This window comes from Chiloscyllium plagiosum, unplaced genomic scaffold (genome assembly GCF_037043375.1).
Source record: "Chiloscyllium plagiosum isolate Xiang-an unplaced genomic scaffold, Cpla_swu_hap1 HiC_scaffold_1, whole genome shotgun sequence".
Classification (NCBI taxonomy): domain Eukaryota; kingdom Metazoa; phylum Chordata; class Chondrichthyes; order Orectolobiformes; family Hemiscylliidae; genus Chiloscyllium; species Chiloscyllium plagiosum.
Genome location: NW_028270139.1, coordinates 21,856,632 through 21,880,470, shown reverse-complemented (window position 1 = coordinate 21,880,470; position 23,839 = coordinate 21,856,632). Strand labels below are relative to the sequence as shown.

Genomic DNA, 23,839 nt, shown 5'->3' with positions numbered 1-23,839 from the left:
GTAGATGTGATCTATATGGACTTCAGTAAGGCATTCGACAAGGTTCCTCATGGGAGACTGATTAGCAAGGTTAGATCTCATGGAATACAGGGGGAACTAGCCATTTGGATACAGAACTGGCTCCAAGGTAGAAGACAGAGGGTGGTGGTGGAGGGTTGTTTTTCAGACTGGAGGCCTGTGATCAGTGGATTGCCACAAGGATTGGTGCTGGGTCCTCTACTTTTTGTCATTTACATAAATGATTTGGATGCGAGCATAAGAGGTACAGTTAGTAAGCTTGCAGATGGCACCAAAATTGGAGGTGTAGTGAACAGTGAAGAGGGTTACCTCAGATTAAAACAGGATCTGGACCAGATGGGCCAATGGGCTGAGAAGTGGCAGATGGAGTTTAATTCAGATAAATGTGAGGTGCTGCATTTTGGGAAAGCAAATCTTAGCAGGACTTATACACTTAATGGTCAGGTCCTAGGGAGGGTTGCAGGTTCATAGCTCCTTGAAAGTGAAGTCGCAGATAGATAGGATAGTGAAGAAGACATTTGGTATGCTTTCTTTTATTGGTCAGAGTATTGAGTACAGGAGTTGGGAGGTCATGTTGCGGCTGTACAGGACATTGGTTAGGCCACTGTTGGAATATTGCGTGCAATTCTGGTCTCCTTCCTATCGGAAAGATGTTGTGAAATTTTAAAGGTATCAGAAAAGATTTACAAGGATGTTGCCAGGGTTGCAGGATTTGAGCTCTAGGGAGAGGCTGAACAGGCTGGGGATGTTTTCCCTGGAGCATCGGGGGCTGAGGGGTGACCTTATAGAGGTTTACAAAGTAATGAGGGACATGGATAAAATAAATAGGCAAAGTCTTTTCCCTGGGGTCGGGGAGTCCCGAACTAGAGGGCATAGGTTTAGGATGAGAGGGGAAAGATGTAAAAAAGACCTTGGGGGCAACTTTTTCACACAGGGGGTGGTACGTGTATGGAATGAGGAAGTGGTGGAATGCAACATTTAAAAGGCATTTGGATGGGTGTATGAATAGGAAGGGTTTGGAGGCTTATGGGTCGGGTGCTGCTAGGTGGGACGAGATTGGGTTGGGATATCTGGTTGGCATGGACCGAAGGGTCTGTTTCCACGCTGTACATCTCTATGACTGAGATGTGGAGGAATTTCTTCCCTGAGGGTTAAGAGACTTTGGAACTCCTTGCTGCAGAAAGACCGTGTCATTGTGTATACTTAAAGTTGAGATGGATAGATTCTTGATAGTAGGGGAAACGAAGGTTATGGTGAAAGGGTAGGAAAGGGGATGTGAGGAGTGTCAGATCAACCATGATCCTATTGAATGGCTGAGCAGGCTTGAGAGGCTTATGGTAAGAGAGAATTGAACAATTGCTCATCGACACTCAATGCCATTGCCATCGCTAAATCCCCCACTATTAATATTCTTGGTGTTAGCATTGAGCAGAAGCTTTACAGGACCATGGGCAGCACGGTGGCTCAGTGGTTAGCATTGCTGCCTCACAGCGCCAGGGACCCAGATTTGTTTCCATCCTGGGCAACTGTCTGTGTGGAATTTACATGTTCTGTGTTTGCATGAGTTTCCTCTGGGTGCTTCAGTTTCCTCCCACAGTCCAAAAATGTGCAGGCTGGGTGGGTTAGCCATGGGAAATGTGAAGTTCCAGGTGTGGGGGTGGAGGAGGTGAAGAAGGTTAGAGGGCGAAGAAGATTAGAGATGAAAATGCCATAGAACAAAAGAAGAGGTAATGAAGAAATGAAGTGTTGGTCCAGAGAAGGTGCTAATAGCAGAATAAAGGTCAGCTTTGGCTGAAACAAAAAGCATGAAAACAAAATACAGACACTGGATGAAAAATTATCCAACTGGAGAACAAAGTTCATGGCCTGAAGTTGTTGAACACTGCATTGCGTTCTGTGAAGAACTCAGTGAGAAAATGAGATGTTTTGCAACCTTGTCTTGAGCTTCTGTGTAAAACCACACCTTGGTCTCTGGATTGCTACTTCAGTGACATTGGCTCAGTGGTTAGCACTGCTGCCTCACAGCACCAGGGACCCAGATTCAATCCCAACCTTGGGCAACTGTTTGTGTGGAGTTTACACATTTTCCCTGTGTCTATGTGGATTTCCTCCGGGTGCTCTGGTTTCCTCCCACAGTCCAAAGATGTGCAGGTCAGGTGAATTGGCCATAGTGTCAGGTGCATTCATCAAAGGGAAACTGGTCTGGGTGGATTACTCTTCGGAGGGTCGGTGTAGACTTGTTGGGCCAAAGGGCCTGTCCCCACACTATAGGGAATCTAATCATCCCCCTGCAGGTTTTGGAATGTCTAGTTGGTAGTGTCTGAGGGCAACTTTCCCTGCAAGTTCTCGATCAACACTGATTGTTATAGAGCTCGGTCACCTGCTTATGATCTACCTGCAACAGCCAGATTTCTCTGCCATTAATAGTCAAGATGATTTCAGTTCAAAACTATTATAAGTGGTCAGCAGAGATTGATTGTAAACAGAGTGCATTGTAAACAAGGTAATAGTCTGGAAGAAATAGTTACACTGGGTTTGAAATTTTTAACTCAATAGATATTTGTAGGCATGTCTGCATTTCTTCGTCACTTTCTGTCTTTATTCAAAAACTTAGAATTTAGCTCAAGAGAAAAACCCAGTAAATGGTGCGTAATTGCGTTTAATGGGAAATTAATTTAACTTATTGAACTTAATTTTGTAAATGATCAAATAAATTATAAGTTAATTTATTATATCTACCAGTGACAGTTAATTAAATCATCTATGTGTGACTGAATGCATAGAAATTAATTTCTAGAGTAAGAGGCTGAGTCAACTATGTAATCTAGGTCCAGAAGGTATATATATAAGTAAACAGTATCTGCTGATTCATAGAACAATCACAGAACAGAATGCATCACAGACAGAATTCAACAGTTAGGAATTTGGTGGGAATTGTATATAGAGTGTGAAGGGGATGCTGCTTTTTCCCATGATATCCATGGTGCTTTGTATTACTGAGTCATAGAGTCATAAAGATCTACAGCATGGAAATAGATCCTTTGGTCCAACTTGTCCATGCCAAATAGATAACATAGTCCCATTTGCCAGCACTTGGCCCATATCCCTCTAAACCCTTCCTATTCATATATTCATCCAGATATTGTAATTGTACCAGCCTTCACCACTTCCTCTGGCAGCTCATTCCATACTTGCACTACTCTCTGTATGAAAATGTTGCCCTTAGGTCCCTTCTAAATCTTTCCCCTCTCACCTTAAATTTATGCCCTCTAGTTTTGGACTTCCATAACCTGGGGAAAAGACCTTGACTATTTGCCCTATCCATGCCTCTCATGATTTTAAGAACTTCTATAAGCTCACCCCTCAGCCTCCAATGCTCCAGGGAAAATATCCCCAGTCTACTCAGCCTGTCCCTGTAGCTCAAACCCTCCAACCCTGACAACACCCTTGTCAAATTTTTCTGAAGCCTTTCAAGTTTAATAATATCTTCCGTATAGCAGGGAGACCAGAATTTAGTGCAGTATTCCAAACGTGGCCAAACCAATGTCCTGTAGCACAGCAACAAGACCTTCTCCTGGTAAAGGTGTAAGTTAAATATAATTAGATTTTTAATTAGATCAGCTCATTAGTTAAAAGTTTAAAAACTACAAGCCAAGTCAAGTAAATATACAGATCGATCCCTTAAAATAAATAAAACAGGACTACATAAGGACAGCAGGGCAAGTCGTGCGCTGTTACTCCAGGATGTGGAAAGCATTGGACAACAATGAGGAATAATCTTGACTCAAAAAAGCAGGACGTAGAATCCAAATGGGCGGAGATAATAATTAAAAAGTGTCGGAAAATGCTGGTGGAAGTAATCCTTATCCCTCCTAACAGTAACAGTGCTGTTGGGAAGAGTATTCATCAAGAAATAAAAAGAGCTAGTAAATAAAGGCAAGGTGATTATTGCAGAGGCTTTAATTTTCCTAAAGTTTGTACAAATCAAATCATCAAAATTAGTTTAGGAGCTGAGATAACAGAGTATAGCTGGGGCAATTCTCTGGAATAAAATGCTATGGAACAAACTGTGCAGAGGCTCTTCTTGATCTTGTTTTGAATAAAGGACAGAGATGACTGGTAATCTCACAGTAAGGAATCCTCTGGGAAAAATTAGGAGAACATTCTAGAATTTTAAGTTGAGCTGTAAAATGATCGACGTAAGGCTAAAACCTTAATATTGAAACCAATAACGTAGATGTTCAGATCAACTTGGCTAAGACAAACTGGGAAATAAAATTAAAACCTAGTTAAGGCATTGAAAGGTATGATTGAAGATTAGCAAAAATTAACATTTAAATAATTAACTCATAATTTTAATGAATCTATATTCTGCTGAGAAGTAAACACTATATGGGAAAATAGATATGTCTATAGTTAGTTAAAGTGTTAAGCGATACATTAATTTATAAGTAGACGCTTCTGTTATTGTCAAGAACAGTAGGAAGCCTGAGTATTGGGAGTACATTTGCTAACAGTGATCAATGAACAAAAATTAATTGAATGGGAGAATACATAATAAGACCATTAGACCAGAAGACAAAGTAGAAGTAGACCATTTGGCCCATCGAGTCTGTTCTGCGATTCAGTGAGATCACATCTGATCTAATAATCCTCATTTTCACTTTCCTGGCTTTACCCCATAATCCTTGATTCTCTTACTCATTTAAAATCTGTCTATGTCAGCCTTGAGTATACTTAATGACCCAGTCTTGATAGTTGGACTTGAATTCCACAAATGTTTACCTTCCAACAGAAGGAATTCCCTCTCATTTGTGCCTTAAATGAATAGCTCCTAACTCTGAGATTTCCCTTTGTGATCCTAGACTCTCTTGGAAGGGGAAACAACCTTTCTGCATCTATCCTGTCAGGCCCCCTAAGAATCTTGAATGTTTCAATAAAGTCTTGATTTGGAGATGCCACTGTTAACAGCTAACCCGAGAATGCAACTTTAAAAAAAAGGGTTTTGTAATTTACACATGAAAGAAGTGAAACTATCACTGTATTTTAACAGATGAAAGGCTTAACAGACAATTAATTTTTCAATGTATAACTTCAGTTACATCCCACTGTAAATTTTTGCTATAAATTCTGTGTTACGATCGAGCCCTCCACAATCACCTGATGAAGGAGCGTCGCTCCGAAATCTAGTGTGCTTCCAATTAAACCTGTTGGACTATAACCTGGTGTTGTGTGATTTTTAACTCAATAAAGTCGTTACTCATTCTTCTAAAGTCCAGTAAGTGCAAGCCCAACCTACTCAACCTCTCATAAGAAAATCTCCCCATGCCTGAATCAACCTACTCAAACATCTCTGAATTGCTTGTAATGCCAATAAAGTGTATCTCTTTCCTTACATAAGGGTATCAATATATTCACAGTATTCTAGCTGTAATCTGGCTGGAGCCATTTACAGTTTTAGCAAACCTCCCTACTTTTATACATCATTTCCTTTGAAATAAAGGCTAACAGTCCATTTGCCTTCCCTATTACCAGATAAACTTGGATGCTAGCGTTTTGGATTCATGCATAAGAACCCCCAAATCCCACTGTGTTGTAGCTTTGTGTAGTCTGAACATGTTTCTAACCCAAGTTTCTCACACTCAAAATAATGATAAATTATACTATGTAATGATTACTGTTTCCCAGGATATTGTGTACTCTGAGATTATTTATTAAACCTGCCTCAATACACATTAGCAAACCCAAAGTATTCTGTTCTCTGGTTAGGAACATATTGTTCGAAGGAAACTTCCCCAAATACAGTCTATTACTTCCATGGGGAACAAAGAAATGTCACAGACGTTATATAAATATTTTCTATCTTAACACTGGGAACCATAGAATCTATCAAAATAACAAGGTATAAGTGTTTTATGAGAACAAGTAAATAATACTGATGAAGTAAAGTAACTAAAGAAATTAATGTGATTAAAAATGATAAATCCTTTGAAACACATATTATATTATCGGGCTCTAAAAGAGATGGAATTAGAGGTAATGGATCACAGGTGATTTGATTTGATTTATTGTTGTCACATCCCCAAATAAGAATGCAGCCCATAAATATCCAACTAACAGTGAATCCATGCCTGAACTCAGTCCAAATAAAGTCCAAATTAAAATTTGGCGTGTAGCTTGGGACCATATGAGCATAACAGCATTTGCCTCTTCCCCAATGTGTTCATTTTGGCATGACTGAAATATGAGGCTAGTTAATATGCACTGTTGCCAAGGGAAAGACATGGAGCTCCATTATAGTTCCATTTATCAATTATGAACCTGTGAGCCACTGACTCTGTTTTTCATGTTCTCTGTAGAAAGGAAGAAGTCCCACAACAACTAATGAGTTATAAGTCTGTCTTGCAATGACAGATTTGATCATGAAAAGATCACTTCAATTGCAAGTGTGTTTGGTATACTGATGGTTTTTCCCTAATTTCTATGGTATCAAATTTCAATTGAGGAGAAGTTGTTTATGTAAAAGTGTAATTTTAATACTGCTCAGCACAACGCTAATTCACAGCAATCAAACATTCCTGTAAATCTGTAATTATCTCATAAAGCTTTTACTTCCAGCACTCTTTAAATATCAAACAGTCGCATGCATTTTTGCTGCCTTCCATTGATTTCTCAAATTCCTCAACCTTCGGGAGATAAATGAACACTTAGAGCTGATGTAACATAACTGACTCAATAATTATTGTGAAGTTTATTGATTCAGCTTTTTCATACTGTGTAACAAGATCCTTCTGGTTCTCCTGACACTCCCTTCAGCTATTGTCCCTCAAATAAAAGAAAATGAATGAAAAAGAAATATTGATGTCATCCGAATGATCTGTAGAAAGTTTGTGAAAGAAAAGTCTTTAGCTTGTCTGTGCTGATGAAGCCTGGAAAACTTCATTATCTTCCTATTGTGGCTAGTGGCTGTCGAAGCTAAATCAATAACAGCACTTTAAAGAGAATTTGGTTAATACTTGAGGAGGAAAATCACTAAAGTACATAGAAAAGAAATTTCACTTGAGTAAGTTGCTTTGGCATGGAGTTGGCTGAGATCTGAAGCCAAATGGCTTCTGCTGAGAGCTCCTGTACTTGAAGGACAGATGTCCAAGTCTATGTAATTAAGAATGTACTTGGTGTATTATCATTGCAGGGTAGCCAGATTTTAAGAGATTGTGCTTCTGATTGACTTCACCAATTTTGTGAGGGAGGATGCTGGTGGGGAATAAGCCCCCTGCAAAATGTATACTGTGAATAAAAGGAATGGCTATCTGATGGGACATAGAGTCAAGATAAATGGATCATTTTTTAGGTTGACAAACTGAAACTTTTGGAGTGCCATAAGACTCAGTGCTGGGGCCCGCAACTGTTAACAACTTATGCTAATGAAAACCAAAAGAACTGCGGATGCTGGAAATCAGTAACAAAAACAGAAATTATTGGAACATCTCAGCTGGTCTGGCAACATCTGTGGAGAGAAAGTAAGAGTTAATGTCGCTGAAGAACTCGGGAATGGTGTTTTGGAGAACGCTTACCTCCGTTGGCAATTCCAGCGGCATCAATTCACGTGCTTCATTCTGCACATGTGCCAGTGTCCACACCGAAGTCTCTGCACCGTTCTGAGCATGTACAATGTCAGCTGCCAACAGAGCAGTTTTCTGTGAGAAGTACTGTACAGAGAGCAGCTGTCTCACATTTTTAAAATGAATTGTGTTAAATTTACTTTTGGTAATAAATATGATTTCAACCTTCATTCAGGCTGTGCTATACTTTGTGTTAGACGTTTAGATGATTTTTGAGTGATCTGCCTCAGCCCCATTTTTCCCATAGGCCCCATTACTTGTATTATGCGATTTTCTGTTACTTTACTGGAGGCTTTACTGGAATGTAACTGTGGCATTATTGGAGAACTACCTGTACGTGTATTGGAAGCTATTCAAATAAGCTTCCTGAGGCTGATTCCTGAATTGAAGGGGTTATCTTACGAGGAAAGGTTGAACATGGCGGCACTTTTTCAGTTGTAGTTAAGAATAATGAGAGATGATCTTATTCAAAAACATAAGATTCTGAAGGACTGTGTCAGGGTAGCTGCTGTAGATAATATTTCCTCTAGTGATAGATTCGAGAGCTAAGGGGTAGAGATTAAAAAATGGTACTTCATATTTAAGAACAAGATAGCGAGCTTTGAGAAGATTTGTAGCTCAGGTTGAGTTTCTGGATGTAGGTTTGCTTGCTGAGCTAGAAGGTTCATTTTTAGATGTTTTGTCACCATACTAAGTAACATCTTCAGTGAGCCTCTGGCTGAAGCATTGCTGTTGATTCCTGCTTTCTATTTATATGTTTGGGTTTCTTTGGATTGGTGATGTCATTTCCTGTGGTGATGTCATTTCCCATGTGATGTCATTTCCTGTTGTTTTTCTCAGGGGGTCGTAAATCAGGTCCAAGTCAATGCGTTTTGTCAATAGAGTTCCGGTTGACTTGGACCCGATTTACCACCATCTAAGAAAAAGAACAGAAAATAACATCACCACAGGAAATGACGTCACCAATCCAAAGAAATCCAAACATATAAATATAAAGCAGGAATCATTAGCAGTGCTTCAGCCGAGGCTCATTGAAGGTGTTACCTGTATGGTGACGAAACGTCTGAAAACGAACCTTCCAGCTCAGTGAGCGAAACTACATTAAGAACAAGATTTTTGGGATTCTGTTCCTCAGTGAGTAGTGGAGATTGGGTCATTCAAGGTGGAATTCTGATCAGCAAAAGAGTCAAGGGTTGGATGTGTGGGGAGACCAGGCAGGAAAGTAGAGTTGAGACCACAAACAGATCAGCCGTGATATTGTTGCATGGTGGGGTTGGATCGAGGGGCCGACTGGCCTACTTGTGCTCCTACCTCTTATGAATTTATTCCTCTTCTCCTCCTTTTACATTTTCTTCCTTCTTTATCCCTACTTCTCTGACCGAGCTCTCCATTTATATTTCCTTTTTGTCTCTCTTCTTCCCTCTTCTTTGTTCCAATTCTTTTTTCCTCTTCTTCTCTCACTCCATTCATCCTCATTTCCTTTTCTTTCCATTCCCACAATGCTCTCCCTTCCTCTTAACATCTGTTCCCCTCCTCTTCCACCCTCCATTCCTCTTTTTTTTTCTTTTTACTTCTTTTCCAGCTCTGCAACAATTAAAATGTTGCTCTAATTTCTACATCTACTTGAGAGCCAAGATTGGTTTGACCCTTTGGGGTGGTTAGTCTGATTTGCCCATCTTCCTTCACTTTGTCTGCATCCAGACTGGAATTTATTTTCTTCGCATTTTCAGTTTTCCACTTCAATTCTTAAAATTGATTATTGATTATTCCAAAAATAAATTTTATTTTAAATTTTATATTTTGTTGTCAGTGATATGAGTGATGCATTTACCACTTGTTTATCACCATATATGTGATATTCCTTTGATATTATTTGTTATCAAACAGATAACAACCACTTAGGTTTTAATTTAGTAGTGAGACACTTTTTAAATGCTTGAAGAAATGTGAAATTTGATCAAAATGATCTCAATTTTCAAATACTAACGTTTGACAGGTTTTATAATGTGTTAATTGCTCTATATTTCTCCATATTCAATCTTATAATTTATTGTAATCAGTGTACAATATTATGACATGCAGTATTGCAGTTCGGTTAATAATTTGATGATAATTAACTAGTGAGAACTCCACAGGGGATGGTATCTTGTTATCAAGTCACCCTTTATTTACACATTGGAGAGTCCTTGACAATGACCCAGCTCCCTCAGAGCCAGCTGTCAGATTAAACAGTAAGTCTGACAGTCCTGTTCTTCTCTGTCTGCCAAGACTCCCTGATTGGTCCAGATTAACAGCCCCAGTCAGGGAACTCTTATTCTCCAATGTCCTCATTACAATCATGACACCCAGTATGGTAAAAATAAAGTTTACATGACAATGTTTTGTTCAAAATGCTAAATATAGAATTCAGAAAGAACTACTTAATTGTTCTTCCCTCTGTCTGGTTTCACTGATTATATTCACCTTTGATTTAATTATCTATTTTAATGGCTTCTGCAAACACAGGCATTATGCAAAAAGTGGGCAAATTCATTCCTTTCTTCACATCCTGTTTTTACGAATACTTTTGGTAATCCAAATAGTGACTTTTCAAGCAGCACATGAGGGAGCTTTGCAGAGCTGCCCTTTTTCCCATTGCTATACAATTGTTTAACTGTGTTATTAAAATGCATCAGGATTTATCCTGCTGTTTGGCACAGTAAATGGCACTTTTGAGTAAAAATTCTTTGAATTTACTTTTTGAGTATCTTAAACTATCAAGCCAGGCAGATATTTACCAGCTAATTTGACTAGGTTCACCTAAAATCAAAGAATTGTCTGTAAGGCATTACAATTCCTGATAAATTTAAGATTTAGACCAATAGAACTAACAGTGGAAAAATCGAGGGTAATTTAAGCCTTTCTGTGATAGACTTGCACTATCCAAAAGGGTGGTAAAAACAATGACTGCAGATGCTGGAAACCAGATTCTGGATTAGTGGTGCTGGAAGAGCACAGTACTTCAGGCAGCATCCAAGGATATCCAATCCCTCTACACCTCCATCCGCCATGACCAGGGCCTCCAAGCCCTCCGTTTTTTCCTCTCCAGACGTCCCCAACAGTACCCTTCCACCGACACTCTCATTCGTTTGGCCGAACTGGTCCTCACACTTAAGAATTTCTCCTTTGAATCCTCCCACTTCCTCCAGGCCATGGGCACACGTATGGGCCCCAGCTATGCCTGTCTCTTTGTTGGCTACGTAGAGCAGTTGATCTTCCGTAATTACACCGGCACCACTCCCCACCTCTTCCTCCGCTACATTGATGACTGCATTGGCGCCACCTCGTGCTCCCGCGAGGAGGTTGAGCAATTCATCAACTTCACCAACACATTCCACCCTGACCTTAAATTTACCTGGACCATCTCTGACACCTCCCTCCCCTTCCTGGACCTCTCCATCTCCATTAATGACGACCGACTTGACACTGACATTTTTTACAAACCCACCGACTCCCACAGCTACCTGGATTACATCTCTTCCCACCCTACCTTTTGCAAAAATGCCATCCCGTATTCCCAATTCCTCCGCCTCCGCCGGTCTGCTCCCAGGAGGACCAGTTCCACCACAGAACACACCAGATGGCCTCTTTCTTTAGAGACCGCAATTTCCCTTCCCATGTGGTTAAAGATGCCCTCCAACGCATCTCGTCTACATCCTGCACCTCCGCCCTCAGACCCCACCCCTCCAACCGTAACAAGGACAGAACGCCCCTGGTGCTCACCTTCCACCCTACCAACCTTTGCATAAACCAAATCATCCGCCGACATTTCTGCCACCTCCAAACAGACCCCACCACCAGGGATATATTTCCCTCCCCACCCCTTTCCGCCTTCCGCAAAGACCGTTCCCTCCGTGACGACCTGGTCAAGTCCACGTCCCCCTACAACACACCCTCCCATCCTGGCACTTTCCCCTGCCACCGCAGGAACTGTAAAACCTGCGCCCACACCTCCTCCCTCACCTCTATCCAAGGCCCTAAAGGTGCCTTCCACATCCATCAAAGTTTTACTTGCACATCCACTAATATCATTTATTGTATCCGTTGCTCCCGATGCGGTCTCCTCTACATTGGGGAGACTGGGTGCCTCCAAGCCGGGGGCTTTAGGGAACATCTCCAAGACACTCGCACCAATCAACCACACCGCCCCGTGGCCCAACATTTCAACCCCCCCTCCCACTCTGCCGAGGACATGGAGGTCCTGGGCCTCCTTCACCGTCGCTCCCTCACCACCAGACGCCTGGAGGAAGAACGCCTCATCTTCCGCCTCGGAACACTTCAACCCCAGGGCATCAATGTGGACTTCAACAGTTTCCTCATTTCCCCTTCCCCAACTTAACCCAATTCTAAACTTGCAGCTCAGCACTGTCCCCATGACTTGTCCGGACTTGTCCTACCTGCCTATCTCCTTTTCCACTTATCCACTCCACCCTCTCCTCCCTGACCTATCACCTTCATCCCCTCCCCCACTCACCCATTGTACTCTATGCTACGTTCTCCCCACCCCCACCCTCCTCTAGCTTATCTCTCCACGCTGCAGGCTCACTGCCTTTATTCCTGATGAAGGGCTTTTTCCCGAAACGTCGATTTCGCTGCTCCTTGGATGCTGCCTGAACTGCTGCACTATCCATCACCCACCAACAGTGGCAGAATTTTGCTATAAAGGCAGAAGGCCTGAATTTCCTTAGGTTTTATGTGACTGTATAACAAAACTTTTGCCAGGAGTGTAATGAAAACCCCGTTTACATGTAATTAGTGTTCCCAACACACTTCAAGCAAAGTTCCAATACTGCAGTAGAACATTTCAAAATGGCTAGAGTGAATGTAAAGTTGAATTACCATAAATTTTAGAGTTAAAAATCACACAACACCAGGTTACAGTCCAACAGGTTTAATTGGAAGCACCCTCGCTTAACTTTGTACACCCCAGCCCAACACCGGTATCTCCAAATCATAAATTTTAGATGTTCAGACAACAATTGCAACTTGAATACCCAAGGCTGGCCCATTGGGTTTCTCATAGCCGAGGTCACAGGTTCCCAATGCGATCACTTTCCACCCCAAGCTTTGCCTTCCCACTCCCTGGAATATTTTTCCCACTGGAACTAACAGCAAAAACCCAGTAAAGTCAGGCCTTAGTTGTTATCCAACTCGAGTGGTGACATAGTCAAGGAACATCCATCTCAGTTTAATCAGTCTGTGTAGTGGACACTTGGATCTCAGCAGTGTAGAAGCAGAGCATTCAGCCCATTGAGTCTACACTGACCCTCCGAAGAGCATCCCATCCAGACCCACGCCCCATTCTATCCCTGTAACACTGCATTTCCCATGGCTCGCCTGCATATCCCTGGATGCTATGTACGATTTAGCATGGCCAATCTATCTAACCTGGACATCTTTGGACTGTTGGAGGAAACTGGAACATATGGAGGAAACCCACAGAGACACGTGGAAAATGTGCAAACTGCACGCAGTCGCGCCAGGCTGGAATCGAACCCGGGTCCCTTCTGCTGTGAGGCAGCAGCACACTGAGGCACTGTGCACCTATTCTGGAGAATATACCATTGTGGTTCGATTCAGGTTTTATAGTTTTGTAGATATTTGTCTACAAATGTGTGTTGTCTCATCTGTTAATAAATCCCTCACTCTTAGTGGAACATTCACAGCATTATGGCTGCTGTGTTTTGGTCCAGCCAGGAGGGTATGAAAGTCATCCCAGTGCCCAGAGCTTCTTCAGTACTTAAGTGAGTATATTCAGTAAGTAGCTAAATAAGGACATATCATGCTCATGAATCATTGTTACCCTGACTCAAATTTATCTTAGGCTACTATAATAATGATCAACATCAACAATCAGGATTACTCAGGGCATTTATTCTTGACATCGAAAAGAGTGGCGCTGGAAAAGCAAAGCAGGTCAGGCAACATCTGAGGAGTAGGAGAATCGACGTTTCAGGCATAAGCCCTTCATCAACACTCCTGATGATGGGCTAATTCCCGAAATGTGGATTTTCCTGCTCCTCGGATGCTGCCTGACCTGCTTTGCTTTTCCAGCACCACCCTTTTCGACTCTGATCTCCAGCATCTGCAGTCCTCACTTTCTCCTAGCATCTATTCTTGATCACATTCCAATGATCAGTGTGAATAAACATCAGATGTGGACAGAATCAATTCTGATTGCAGGTATATAGCGATGAACATAAATAAAAAAGGTTTCTGCTGATTGGAATGATAATAGTCAATCAATGTCTTACCAATTACTTTACAATAGGATTTGTGGAAACCACTAGAGGATAATAGGTTTGAGAATGAGACCTAGATGCTTGTGCATTCCCTTTGGTAGTTTGCTGGTGGGTGATATTTAATTGGATGGGAGGGTGATGCATAGGGACCCTACTACCTTCCTGCTTCACCCAGTTAAGTATAGGTGCAAAGATCTGGGTATGGTATTCATTTCCTGCTACAAAACATAGGGTTTAAGTGGAAAATTAGTGCCACTTCAAGGGCCTTGTCTCACTGTATATTGTATTAACCTTTCAGCCGATGGCAGGTTTGATACACAGACATTGTTCACTGGCTGCCATGGCATGCCCCTTGTTCAAAAGTACTCAGTGCCTGATCAAGTGACCTGGCATTGAGAAGGCAGGACCAGTTGAGAGTGAACCTCAGTACTTGTTGCCAACCTCTCTAACGATCGATTTTTCTCCCCTTGGCTCCTACCTAATCACAACTCATCGTGGAAGCCTCCACAACCTGACACCTAGGGTGATATCATATTGGCAGCAGCTACCATCCCACACCGATGCTCTTGTGTATGGACGAGCTTCCAGCTACTGATTGGAAGATAGCTCTTGTATGGTGGGATGTCCTATCTCAGGGTGCTGGGTCCTAGGGAAAGGCTTGCTATTGGCCTGGCAAGTGCCTGACTAGCATAAGATTCTGTGCCATCATCTCCACAAGATTCTGTCGCATAGATCCCAAGTGATCTGTTCTTTAGATAATGTCACATCTCAGAATACTTTGTGTGGTGATTGTAATGAGGTCAGCCTGATGGACCTTATAGAGTATGAGTTCCCTGATTAGGGCTGTTAATCTGGTTCGGTCAGGGAGCCTAGGCTGACAGATATAAACAAGAGTGTCACACTCTGTTCACTCAAGGAGCTAGGTTCTGAGCTAGTTGTCATGTATCACGTACTATGCACATGTAAATAAAGAGTGACCTGGTGATGGGAAAACGGGCCTCTGTGGAGTTATTTCAACTGTAATGAGAGAAACAAATGCTCCTAAAGAAACTTGCTTGCAACAGTTGTCCTTGAGTTGGGTAAGCAATGCTGGCACAATGCTGTTATTTGGGAAGTTTGAGTCGTTCAATCCTGCTGTTGAAGATTGGGCCCAGTATGTGAAAAGAATGCGTTACTTTTTCCTGGGCAAATGACATTGGGGCAGATGAAAAGCAACAAATAATTCTCCTGACAACTTGTGGACCCGCAGCCTTTTCAGTTATTAGGAGCTTTCTGTTTCCTGAAGCACTAGATATGAAAACTTTTCAAGAGTTGACTAGTTCAGGAATATTATGATACCAAACCTCTTCTAATTCTGAGACCCTATCAGTTTTACTTGGCAGTTCAAGAACCAAGGGAATCTGTGTTAGGATTTTGATGAAGTTAAGGTGACTGGCAGAGACATGTGACTTTGATTTAACCCTTAATGAAAATCTGAGCAAGCTGAAAATTTGGTATGTGGAATTAGAGGTAATCAGACAAAAGCACCTACTAGCTAAAGCCCAACTGGACTTCAACTAGATACTACAACTGCCTTTATCATGCAAAATGCAGAAAGTGGAACATATGAGTTACAGAGTGTTCCATTGGAGGTGGATCCTCTCGTCAGTCTCACTGAGCTTGGGGAACACCACTTGAGTAATGGCAATTGCATATTCTCACTCAGGACATATCCTGAACAGACTGACTCTAGGTCAGCCCACAGCACAACACCTAAACAATGCCAACTTTCAGTTAAATGGTTACCATTTTCTTCAGGATCTGGACTGGCAAGCCATTGTAGTTGCTGCTGATATGCAGATTTGAGGCAGCAAAAGAATCTCACTAGGTCTAAATTAAGTAAGAACTCATAGGCTGATATCCAGGGGATTGTACACTCCAAATCTGGCTTGGAACAGTTAAATTGCTCAGCAATATCCAAATCCAAACCAATCAAAATAAACGTCTGGCTAAATGGTCACCCAGTTCTAATGGAGGTTGATACTGGCACAACTGTATTAGTGATTGCAGAACCAGTCATTCACAAAATTTACGCTGGGCTCCAACTTTTGAGTTTGTGTAGTCCTCGGCTAGACTGAGAATCTATACTGGGGAACCTTTACATATTAAAGGGACAACTTAATTCCTGTCTTGTATGAGAAGCAGCTAGCTCAGTTACCACTGATTGTGGTAAAAGTCTTGGGCCAAAGCCTGATGGGGTGAAATTGGTTGAGGAAGATTCACCTTAAAAGGCTCTATATTTTTTGATTAGAAAATGGCTGCCTGAGTGAAGTCCCAATTAAATACCCGGATGCTTGTCAGGAAGGACTATCCAGACCACCTCACTTGTTGACCAGGGAACAATTCCATGAATCTGCAAGGCCTGCCCAGTGCCATTTGCCTTATGTGCAAAAGTAGAGGCAAAAATCAGAAGGCTAGAAAGCGAAGGAATCATCAAACCAGGACAGTTTGTGGAATGGGCAGCATCAGTTGTACCGATTGTGAAGCCCAATGGGTCAGTTTGCCTTCATGGAGATCTTAAGCAAACGGCAAACTGCTTTTTGTAGCTGAACAAATACCTAATCCCACACACTGGAGGACTCATGCACAAAACTGGCAGAGGGGGTGTCCTTCACGAAGCTGGATATGAGCCATGCATATCTGCAGTTGTGGTTAGGTGAGGATTTCCTGAAGTATGCTACAATTAATACTGATAAGGGTTGGTACCAATGTACAAGAATGCTGTTTTTCAATGGACAATGGAGAACATTTTACATGGACTATCCCAGGTCACCATTTATTTGGATGATGTGCTAATATCAGGGAAGACCACAAAGAGCACTTGGAGGACTTGGACAAAATCCTTAGATGTTTCTCCAAAGTGGGCATATGCTTTATAAGGGAGAAATTTCTGTTCCAGATGTTCAAGTGACATACTTGGGCTATGCAGTCAACTAGACTGGATTACACCTGTTGGACGATCAAGTGAGGGTGATAAACAGTACCCCAGCTTCCATGTCTGTACGAGGAGCTTACATCCTTCCTTGGATTGGTGAATTATTATGGAAAGTTCTTATGTAACCTCACCTACATACTGGCACCCTTACATCTGCTATTGTAAAAGGAGAAAATGAAGACATCAGATGCTGGAGAGTCAGAGTTGAGAATTGTAGCACTGGAAAAAGCACAACAGGTCAAGCACCATCTGAGAATCAGGAGAGCCAATGTTTCAGGCATAAGCCCTTCATCAGGAATGTGGAGGGGAAAAGGCGCTGAGAGATAAATTGGTGTGGGGTGGGGGGAAGTTAGGTAGGATGGTGATAGGTGGATGTAGGTAGGAGGTGATTGTGATAGGTTGGTGGAGAGGGTGGAACAGAGAGGTGGGAAGGAAGATGGACAAGTTGGTCAGATTGAGATGGTGGTGCTGAGTTGGAATGTTGGATCTGGATTGAGATTGGGGGTGCAGCTATTTGGAAACTGGTGAAGTCGATGTTGATGCCATGTGGTTGTAGGGTCCCGAGGTGGAACTAGGGTCAGCCTTGGAAATAGTCTCCTAACCAAGATATAGCCTTTAGGGAAGTGAAGAAGCAGCTATCATCATCTAAGGTGTGGGCACACAATGATCCCAAGAATCAGGATTGTTTGGCTGATGAGGAGTGCAATTAGGCTCACATAGAGTTGGAATGTTTGGTGGTTACCTTTGGTGTGAGAAAGTTTCACCGATACCTTTTTATGGATGTGAATTTGACACAGTACCAGACCACAATCCTCTGCAACAGCTACACAGAAGACAAAGCTGTGCTGCGAATAACCTCAGGACAAATTCAGCAGTGGGCTCTCATTCTAAGTGCGTAGATTGAAACAAAAAAACAATAATATGTGTTCATCACCTCAAAGAAAAGAGAAAAAGCACTATATAACTGTATAAGACAAGTTGAAAAGATTTTCTCATGAAAAAGATAAATTCAATCCTTTTTCCCAGCAATATCTTTTACAGACACTCAACCCCAGTGAAATACATTCCTACCTTTTATCTTTAATTTTTTACTCATTTAATGATGTTGCAAATGTTTCCTTTAGGCAACTTTCTGCAGATTCACTAGATTTTATTCTCTCCATCTCTGCTTGAGATACATAGACAGGCTAACACATTTACTTTTCTCGAACTCTGAGGCAGCTAAAACAGCTTAAGACTTGTTTCTATCTTGAAACTGCTCCCTGCTGTTTTGCTCCATTCTGAGCTGAACCTATTTCTGAAATCTGGTTTCTATTTCTGTAGATTGTAAACACTTAATTTAATGAGCATCACAGCAAATATTTAACTAGGAGCTTGTCCAGTGATTTAACTTAATGCACAACTTCTTAGAAATACTGTCTGACTCATTGCTAAATGAAGAGTTTCTGATTCTTCAAAGAGAATCAATAACCTTCACCGAACTGAAAATCAAAAATCCATTACTTCCATGTCACAACCAAGCTCCAAATAATTATAATGGCATAATATCATGTTAAAGATTAAATGTGGGCTTAATTGGTTATGCAGACCTGTTGGATCTTGAAGAATTTTTAACATAGAACAATGATCTGTGGACTTGTAGTCACAAACCACACCACCTCCCAACTCCTCCCCACCCCAAAGAAAAACATTTGCCACCACTTGCCTCAGCTCCTGTGGCTCTTGTGCAGAAGGTCAGATTTAAGGTCAAGTCTTTCTCCACGGGATGAGAAAAAAAGGCACCATCAAAGGGACAATCATTTCAGGCTGGAAAAAGGCATCCTTTAGCAACTGGCCATAGACAATCCTGACAGAAGAATTTGCTGTGAATGATGCAGGCAGAACAAATGAGAAAAGCATATTGTCATTATCTTGAATTCTAATTTACATATCTATTATCATTAAGAGGCAGACCTTTTCATGCAATGTATTTAATATTTATGGCTTTTTTTCTATACTTTCTAGGTCAATCCATCATTTCAGTTCTTTGAGATTTGGTTTGTTTCTTGCTATCTTGGTACTGACACAAATTTATTTTTTCTTTTCAGTACGTTAAAGCCTTTTGCAATGAATCATGGACCAGGCGATTTGGAACACCCATTGAGACCAAATCACTGACACTTCTCTGGTCAATAATTGTTTCCATTTCTGCCATTGGTGGTCTGGTTGGTGCATTTATTGTCACCCCGTTTGTGAAACACTTGGGCAGGTATGTTCCTACAAAGAAGAACTAAAACTGATGATTCTTAATGCTTGTTTATTTGTTACAAGTTTGTGGTATCTATTGTAACAGCCTGGATGTTGCAGCTGGAGAACAAAACGATTGCCGCCATTCACTGTCATCACGACATACAACTGATGGTAACTCTGGGAATCCACAGGTGCACAGTTAGACACTAAAATCCCGAACCTGCTGCCAGTGTGACCATGCTCCTTCAAAGGGTGGGCTGTGTGCAGTTTTTGCAGATTGGATAATTAGAAATCAATGATGTTTTCTGATCTTTAATGGTACTGTGTCCTCACTGTAAATAACAATGAAACCATTTAGCCATGTGGAATAAAGGGGACTAAGTGCTTAATGTTGAATTAAGTCGTAATTGCTACTGAACAAGCTGATGTAAAACAGATGTAAAGATCAAGGTCATAATTATTCTTTTTTTAAATATCATGAGGGATATGAACAGGGTGAATAGCCAAGGACTCTTTCCCAGGGTAGGGGAGTCCAAAACAAGAGGACGTAGGTTTAAGGTGACGGGGAAAGATATAAAAGGGACTTAAGGGGCAACTTTTTCATTCAGAGGATGGTGTGTGTATGGAATGAGCTGCCTGAGGTGGTGGTGCAGGCTGGTACAATGACAACATTTAAAAGGCATGAGTACATGAATAGGAAGGGTTTTGGGGAATATGGGCCAAATGTAGGCAATGGGACTAGATTAATGTAGGATATCTGGTCGATGTGGATGAGTTGGACTGAAAGGTTTATTTTTGTAAAACTCTATGACATTATAAGGGAGTGAATACATTAGGTTGCACGTCAATTGGCAAGAGAACTCACCCAATTGCCCACAAAATAGTTAAGTAAGAGCTGACAGATGACAGGGTGAGTATCTCTCATCCCACCTTCACTTCCCCTAACCCAACCACCATCACACAACTCGACTCTGGATAGCCAGGTTGCCCAAAGCCGTTGGCTAATCAGACGGCCCACCACTTCATTCTGGGACCCCAACGGATCTATTTAGAGTCATAGAGATGTACAGCACAGTCCAACTTGTCCGTGCTGACCAGATATCCCAACCCAATCTAGATCCATCTGCCAGAACCTGGCCCATATCCCTCCAAACCATTCCTATTCATATATCCATCCAAATGCCTTTTAAATGTTGCAATTGGCATATTATTTTCATCTTTTAATAGCACAAAATTTGAGATTTGCTGACAAAAAATACATTCTGTCACAGCTTTTTATCTTGCACTCATCAGAACATTCACATAAATACCAACATAAAGCAGAAGAAACATTTTATACTGTATCAGAAACAAGTGGAGCATATTTTTAAGGTGAGAGGAGAAAGATTTACAAAAGAAATGGGGGTAATTTTATTTTTATACAGTGTGGTTCCTAGGTGAAAGGAACTTCCAGAGGAAGTGGTGAACGTGGGCATGGTACTATGTCCTCACTGTAAATGGGCAGCACGGTGGCTCAGTGGTTAGCACTGCCGCCTCACAGCGCCAGGGACCCGGGTTCAATTTCTGCCTCAGGTAACTGTCTCGAGTTTGCACGTTCTCCCCATGTCTGTGTGGGTTTCCTCTGGGTGCTCCGGTTTCCTCCCACAGTCCAAAGATGTGCAAGTCAGGTGAATTGACCATGCTAAATTGCCTGTAGGGTTAGGTAAAAAGAGGGGAATGGTTCTGGGTGGGTTGCTCTTTGGAGGGTCAGTGTGGACTTGTTGGGCCAAAGGGCCTGTTTCCACACTGTAAGTAATCTAATCTAAATACAGTGAAAGCATTTAGCCATGTGGAATAAGGGGGACTAAGTGCTTAATGTTGAATTAAGTTGTAATTTCTGCTGAACAAGCTGATGTAAAACAGATGTAAAGATCATGGCCATATTTATTTGTTTCCTTTTCTAAATATAATTAGAAAAGTACATGAACAACAAAGGTTTGGAGGGATATAGGCCTGATTGTTTGTTAAGTATCTCGTCTGTTAGAATAACCATGTTGGTTTCAGTTCTTTCATATGTAAATTGCAGAACTTTTTAAAACGTTACATTCTCAAGTGAACTTTAACAATTGGAGTCATGTTGGCCCAGATAATGTATTAAAGGTGTGGGTTTCCCTGTGTGAAACTGTCTGTGCCACAATGGTCAGATTGACTCTAATCTAAAAAACGGATTCACAGAATCTTACATGAATTCATGCAGTTTTTGAGCAAAGTAAAATGTAATTCTGCAAGTACAGATTCACCCACAAGCTATGTGTGCGTGTGTGTGTTGGGGGAGGGGGAGTGGTTATGGGTTGAAAATGTGTTGCTGGAAAAGTGCAGCAGGTCAGGCAGCATCCAAGGAACAGGAGAATCGACGTTTCAGGCATAAGCCCTTCTTCAGGAAAGGGCTTATGCCCGAAACGTCGATTCTCCTGTTCCTTGGATGCTGCCTGACCTGCTGCGCTTTTCCAGCAACACATTTTCAGCTCTGATCTCCAGCATCTGCAGTCCTCACATTCTCCTCGAGAGGTTATGGGTGTCTGTGAGAGAGTGTGTGTATGTGTGTGAGTGTAAAGTCTGTGAGAGCATGCGTATGTGAGTGTGGGAGTGTATGAGAGAGGGTCTGCGTGAGTGTATATGTCAGTGGGAATGTGTGTATGTGCGTGTGTCCAGGAGCGTGTGTGTGTCTAGGAGTGTGTGTGTGTGTGTGTGCACGTGCAGTCGTCTAGGAGTGTGTGTGTAGAGTCATGGAGAAAAATAGCATGGAAACAGACCCTTCGGTCCAACCCGTCCATGCCGACCAGATATCCCAACACAATCTAGTCCCACCTGCCAGCACCCGGCCCATATCCCTCCAAACCCTTCCTATTCATATACCCATACAAATGCCTCTTAAATGTTGCAATTGTACCAGCCTCCACCACATCATCTGGCAGCTCATTCCATACCCATACCACTCTCTGTGTGAAATAGTTGCACCTTAAGTCTCTTTTATATCATTCCCCTCTCACCCTAAACCTTTGTCCTCTAGTTCTAGACTCCCAGACCCCAGGGAAAAGACTTTGCCTATTTACCCTATCCATGCCCCTTATAATTTTTTAAACCTCTATAAGGTCACCCTTCAACCTCCGACGCTCCAGGGAAAACAGCCCCAGCCTGTTCAGCATCTCCCTATAGCTCGAATCCTGCAACCCTGGCAACATCCATGTAAATCTTTTCTGAACCCTTTTAAGTTTCACAACATCTTTCCGATAGGAAGAGGACCATAATTGCACACAATATTCCAACAGTGGCCTAACCAATGTCCTGTACAGCCGCAACATGACCTCCCAACTCCTGTACTCAATACTCTGACCAGTAAAAGAAAGCATACCAAACGCCTTCTTCACTATCCTATCTACTTGCGACTTCACTTTCAAGGAGCTATGAAACTGCAATCCAAGGTCTCTTTGTTCAGCAACACTCCCTCGGACCTTACCATTAAGTGTATAAGTCCTGCTAAGATTTGCTTTCCCAAAATGCAGCACCTCGCATTTATCTGAATTAAACTCCATCTGCCACTTCTCAGCCCATTGGCCCATCTGGTCCAGATCCTGTTGTATTCTGAGGTAACCTTCTTTGCTGTCCACGACACCTCCAATTTTGGTGTCATCTGCAAACTTACTAACTGTACCGCTTTTGCACGCATCCAAATCATTTATGTAAATGACAAAGCATAGAGGGCTTTGTGACACTCCACTGGTTACAGGCCTCCGGTCTGAAAAACAACCCTCCACCACCACCCTCTGTCTTCTACCTTAAGCCAGTTCTGTATCCAAATGGCTAGTTCTCCCTGTATTCCATGAGGTCTAACCTTGCTACTCAGTCTCCCATGGGCAACCTTGTCGAACGCCTTACTGAAGTCCATATAGATCACATCTACCGCTCTGCCCTCATCAATCCTCTTTGTTACTGCTTCAAAAAATTCAATCAAGTTTGTGAGACATGATTTCCAATGCACAAAGCCATGTTGACTATCCCTAATCAGTCCTTGCCTTTCCAAATACATGTACATCCTGTCCCTCAGGATCCCCTCCAACAACTTGCCCACCACCGATGTCAGGCTCATCGGTCTATAGTTCCCTGGCTTGTCCTTACCGCCCTTCTTAAACAGTGGCACCATGTTTGCCAACTTCCAATCTTCCAGCACCTCACCTGTGACTATTGATGATACAAATATCTCAGCAAGAGGCCCAGCAATCACTTCTCTAACTTCCCACAGAATTCTCGGGTACACCTGATCAGGTCCTGGGATGTATCCACCTTTATCTGTTTCAAGACATCCAGCACTTCCTCCTCTGTAATCTGGACATTTTGCAAGATGTCACCATCTATTTCCCTACAGTCTATATCTTCCATATCCTTTTCCACAGTAAATACTGATGCAAAATACTCATTTGGTATCTTCCCCTTTTTCTGCAGCTCCACACAAAGGCTGCCTTGCTGATCTTTGAGGGGCCCTATTCTCTCCCTAGTTATCCTTTTGCCCTTAATGTATTTGTAAAAACCCTTTGGATTCTCCTTAATTCTATTTGCCAAAGCTATCTCATGTCCCCTTTTTGCCCTCCTGATTTCCCTCTTAAGAATACTCCTACTTCCTTTTTACTCTTCTAAGGATTCACTCAATCTATCCTGTCTATACCTTACATATGCTTCCT

General features: G+C 42.0%; 1 protein-coding gene across 8 annotated transcripts in view; it reads left to right on the top strand.

The window, feature by feature from the left end:
* The window catches only part of slc2a9l2 (solute carrier family 2 member 9, like 2), a 388,528-nt gene that overhangs the window by 87,552 nt on the left and 277,137 nt on the right, over positions 1-23,839 (top strand). For all 8 annotated transcript variants that reach the window (XR_006312847.2, XR_006312845.2, XM_043698097.2 and 5 more), the window contains exon 4: positions 18,983-19,143. Coding sequence is in view for 6 of the 8 variants with exons in the window: in XM_043698097.2 (XP_043554032.2) it covers positions 18,983-19,143 (161 nt within the window). In the remaining 2 variants the exon portion in view is untranslated. The remainder of the gene's footprint in view (positions 1-18,982; positions 19,144-23,839) is intronic.